General features: G+C 46.0%; 1 protein-coding gene across 1 annotated transcript; it reads left to right on the top strand.

Moving 5' to 3' along the window:
* Positions 1-2,280: 2,280 nt before the first annotated feature.
* Positions 2,281-4,195, top strand: LOC108605344 (zinc finger protein 333). The gene is made up of 3 exons (XM_033294873.1): positions 2,281-2,371; positions 2,434-3,067; positions 3,107-4,195. The coding sequence occupies exons 1-3, from the start codon at positions 2,281-2,283 to the stop codon at positions 4,017-4,019; spliced, it is 1,638 nt and encodes a 545-aa protein (XP_033150764.1). The 3' UTR covers positions 4,020-4,195.
* Positions 4,196-4,754: the final 559 nt, after the last annotated feature.

Genomic DNA, 4,754 nt, shown 5'->3' with positions numbered 1-4,754 from the left:
GGATTGCACGTTCCTAGATTCTATCGCTGGTTGTTACGCAGACGGGAGCGGCTGCACAGCTTTGTTAGCCCTCGCGCGAGGGAATTAGGATGCGAAGAAAGCTTGCTGTAGTATTTTACCTTGTCTTCAGCTATTACATCTCTGACTGGTTGAATATTTAGATCTTTCTGTATGTTTTCGTTTCGAACGTACCACGGTGCCCGGTGATAGTTCTACAGGATTTTGACTGGACTCTCTGGACAATAATCAATGTTGCTATTGCTGCGTTCCCCGCTAGTTGGGAGCCATAGGTCCAGATGGGTTTTAGTAGCTTGTGCTTGTGAGTAATTAATTTGAATGTAATGCTTAGCATATTAAAAATTTATATAATTATTTATTAAGATAGTATGTTTTTCCTTAAATAATAATTTACATATGTAAAAATTCTATAAAATTTGTTGCTTCAGTTAATACTTTAGCCTTTAGCTCTGCTTATTAAAGACACAACATGAATTCAAAATACAATAAGCATTGAAAGATCAGTTCAACTGATTGATACTCTCTACTTCACTTTCTTCCACTTATTGATCTTTACAGCATATAAATTTCACATTAGCCATAGCGTTTGCTTTGGCGCCAAATCAAATGCAATTGCAGTGACTGCGGCTGTGGCAGTTGCATGTGGTACGTGACACAGGCGGCAGCTGTAAGCGGCACACAACCCTCTGCTGAGATTGCTGCCAAGATCAAGAAAAACCAAAAGACGCTTGAGCTAAGGGTTGATTGCAGTTCCACCACCACCACCACCAGCAGCAGCAGCAGCAGCAGCGGGAACACCAGCCGCCTGGTGGCTCACTCCGGCATCATTTTGGGGTGGCACACATTGCAACGCTGCAGTGTGTGGCACGGGGCACGTTACCAGCGCCAGGTAGTTTTCGCATACCAAGGTACTCGACTAACTCAAACTCGTCCGGCCAGGTAAATGCGGCGGCGCAACCACCCCAAAAGCAAAAAGTTGCCACAGCTGCCACACAGCAGCAAATTCAATATCAAAAATTTTAAAATTTCATGGCCGTTAGGGCCGTTTGCTGTTGTTATTATTATTAAGGTTGTTGTTGTTATGCACCTAGACGCAGCAGCAGCGACGCTGGCAGCGGCAGAGGGGCAACAATGCTTGAATTGCTTTAGATCCGCATGTTGTTTGTTTCAGTGATTAAATATTTTATTCGGAAGTACTATTGCCTGCTCTATTGTATTGAGTGGGTTTTCTTTTTCTTTGCTTTAACATTGATTTACAGCTTGTCACGTGCTAAGCAACTGCAGCTGGCTAAATGCACAAGATAACAATTAAGTAAATCAAATATACAAAGATAGTGAGCAAAGAAAGTTTGCTTTCAATTTTGTGAGATTTTATGCTATATAAATAGATTTGCATCAATCTTAAAGCTAATATACTAAAACAAAATAATTTCTAACTTAGCGTTGCTTTATCTTTGCTTATGTGAAGCCCCAAAGCCGCTTAGTACTTGCTCTCTCTTTCTGTCTCTGAAATTGGAAACCAAGAGCGCCAATTGGCGTCGCAGCGCAGCTTAAAGCTGCTCTTAGGCAAAACTAAAGAGCAAGCTCACCTGCTCAGTATATAAGCAACTGAGCGCAAGAAAGAGCGCAAGAGCGCCAGAGCGGCAAGCGCTATAAATAAACTTGAGAGCAAGCTGTATATAAGCTTGGCCAGCTGCGTGTCTGCGCTCTCTCACTAATACAACTGCAAGCGATGTAGGGGAAATCTGAGCGTATTAAATTGAAATCTCAGCGGCAGCTGGTGTTGTTGCTGATCGCGCCGGCAATGCCCGGTAAATGGCATTAAAGAGATCTATACAGAAATATACGCTCTGTGTGTCTGTGCGTGTGTGTGTATGTGTGTGTGAGTGTGTGGCACGTGCTCGCTTTTTACACACAGATTTGTGTGCTGCAGCTGGAGCACAGCTGTTGAGGCAGGCGACAATCAAGTGACAAGGGAGCGGGCAACGAGGGATGCCTCCTGAGCAAGATCATTGATGATTGTTGGCTCGTGGTGGTTGATTTTAGTTTTGTTTTATATTTTTCGCTAGCAGAAATCGGAAGTAGGTAGGCTGCTGATCTTTTGAGAGCTAAAGGGGGTTGTTAGAGCTGCGAATTGGGGGTTGTTGATCCTCGAGCCAAAGTCTATAAAATTCGAGCGATCCTTGGCACGTTGCATCATTCGTAAACGAGCGCAGCTAGCGAACGAGACGCGTGCGAGGACCAACAAATCTCAGTGTGAACATGGATAAGCTCAACTACAGCAAGTGTCCGCTAAAGAAGCGTCCCATACTCGTGGAGCAGTCAGCAGAGCAAGAGGATCAACTGTGTCATGGTAGGTGTTAAACTTAAGCCAAAGCTGAAGAAGAAAATATAAAATTTGCATATGACTTACAGATGAAGGACCCGTGGATTTAAGCGTAGCTGCTGCAGCACATTGGGCAGAGCCACTGCAGCAAGAAGATTGGTGCATGAAAACTGCAGCAGCAGCAGCAACAGCAACGACGCCGCCTGCAGCGGAGACAGCAACGGAGCTGCGCAGACGCTTCGATGCGGCAATGTCACAGACCAAGGAGCAGCTGGCGCGACGCATTTGGGAGGAAACGCGTGAAATCGCGCGCGCTTTTCCCGATGTGTTTACGCGTGAGGAGATTGCCAAAAGTCTGGCGCGTTTGGGCTATGGCGACTTTGAACTGCCGCCAGAGGAGGAAGTCATGGAGCCAGAGCTGGAGCAGAGCAGCTATGCAAGCATTACACCGCCACTCATAAAGCAAGAGCAGACAGAGCTGGAGCTGGAGCAGCCGCTGGGGCTGCGCAACTACAACAACAACTTGATGAAAAGCATAGCAGAGTATGAGGATTGCTTGCGCTATGCGCCGCCGACTGCGCAGCCAGCAGCACCAGCTGCAGCACAGCCAGAAGATCTGAGTCTGCAAGCGCGTCGTGGACTAAGCGAGAATGTTAATCTGCATAATGTTGCACGTGCGCTGCTAAGCATGCAACATGTTGTGCCACAGCAGCAGACACAACAGCAGCAGCAGCCACTGCAGCCGCAGCAAGCATTGCTCAGAGCGGAGTCCGATGAGGATGCAGAGAATCAAGAGAATCAGCTGGGCTTGAAAATCAAAAGTCGCAACGATTTGTATTATCAGTGCCAGCAGTGCAACAAATGCTACGCCACCTATGCGGGTCTAGTGAAGCATCAACAGAGCCACGCCTACGAGAGCACCGAGTACAAGATTATACGCAGCAATGCCAGCAGCGCTGGTGGACACATTGTGGATCAAACCGAGTTCTGCACAGATCAAGCATCGGCTTTAATTCAAGCCGCCAGCGCTGCTTCGGTGCAGTCCATGCAGAAGCCAGTGGGCGTGCCACGTTATCACTGCAAGGACTGCGGCAAGTCGTACTCCACCTACTCGGGCTTAAGCAAGCATCAGCAGTTCCATTGTCCTGCCGCCGAGGGCAATCAGGTGAAAAAGGTATTCAGCTGCAAGAACTGCGACAAAACTTATGTCAGTTTGGGTGCGTTGAAGATGCACATACGCACCCATACGCTGCCCTGCAAGTGTCCCATATGCGGCAAGGCCTTTAGCCGTCCCTGGTTGCTGCAGGGACACATACGCACCCACACGGGCGAGAAGCCCTTTAGCTGCCAGCACTGCAATCGCGCGTTTGCCGATCGCTCCAATCTGCGCGCGCACATGCAAACGCACTCGGAGGTCAAGAAGTACTCCTGCCCGAGCTGCACCAAGTCCTTCTCACGCATGTCGCTGCTGGCCAAGCATCTGCAAACTGGCTGCCACACGGAGCATGCCGAGCAGCGTCTGCTGAGCTACGATGAGGCACAAGGCGAGCTAGACATGGAGCAGGACGCAGAGGCCGATGGGCGTGTCTATTATGCAGGCAGCGTAGGCAGTAGCGCTGGCGAGGAGGAGGATGCAGCGCATAACTATCAAATGCCCAGGCAGGGCATCTACTAGGCACACACACACACACAAACACAAACACACACACACGTACATTTCATTTAGGGGTTGTATTTAGCCAAAGTAACTTGAAAATTAAGTGCCAAAAATTAGTCAAGGCAATTATATTGCTCAGTAGTTAGTTGTAGCTCAGTTTCTCACACATGCACATTTATTTATACAGTTAGGAATATAGGGACCAAGTCAAGGCTTAACATTAACATTAACATTAGTCGTTGTTTTCTAGCTCAGACCTGTTTATATATATATTTGTTTAAATTTAATTGTTGACTTATTCGAATGGTGCCTAGTACTTAAGCATGCACTAATTTAATATTTATATATTTAATTTATATATTTCAATTACTTTCAATTTTGTGTATATACTTAAATTTTATTTAATTTAGCTTTATAATAAATATGCAAAGCTCAACGCTAAAACGCAGTCGACAGTCTTTGCTTCAATTTATAATTTATTTATAAGTTCAATTGTAATTTGCTACGAACTTAAAATATTAAAATAAATTTTTAAATTATAACAAGTTGCATCAACTGATGGCACCAAAGTAAATTGCTAGCCACGCTTTATTTGTGGCACGGGGCAAGCGGCGCCAATTCATATTCGAGGCATAGGTGGGTGGCTGTATAAGCAAAACTATCAAATCGCTGCTTAAATCAAAATTAATTGCCAGAATAATAATTGTTTTGAACGCAAAAAAGCGCCAAGCGACGGGGCTGCAAGTGAAGGAG

Source organism: Drosophila busckii, chromosome 2L (genome assembly GCF_011750605.1).
Source record: "Drosophila busckii strain San Diego stock center, stock number 13000-0081.31 chromosome 2L, ASM1175060v1, whole genome shotgun sequence".
NCBI classification, from domain to species: domain Eukaryota; kingdom Metazoa; phylum Arthropoda; class Insecta; order Diptera; family Drosophilidae; genus Drosophila; species Drosophila busckii.
Note: the sequence above shows the minus strand (reverse complement) of the source record. Positions and strands in the feature narration are given on the sequence as shown.

Excerpts from the sequence above, each read along its gene's own strand:
- LOC108605344 (XM_033294873.1), top strand. The coding sequence starts at position 2,281 with ATGGATAAGCTCAACTACAGCAAGTGTCCGCTAAAGAAGCGTCCCATA. Across the intron at positions 2,372-2,433 it reads AGAGGATCAACTGTGTCATG|ATGAAGGACCCGTGGATTTA; the intron begins GTAGGTGTTAAA and ends TATGACTTACAG. Across the intron at positions 3,068-3,106 it reads CCACAGCAGCAGACACAACA|AGCGGAGTCCGATGAGGATG; the intron begins GCAGCAGCAGCC and ends AGCATTGCTCAG.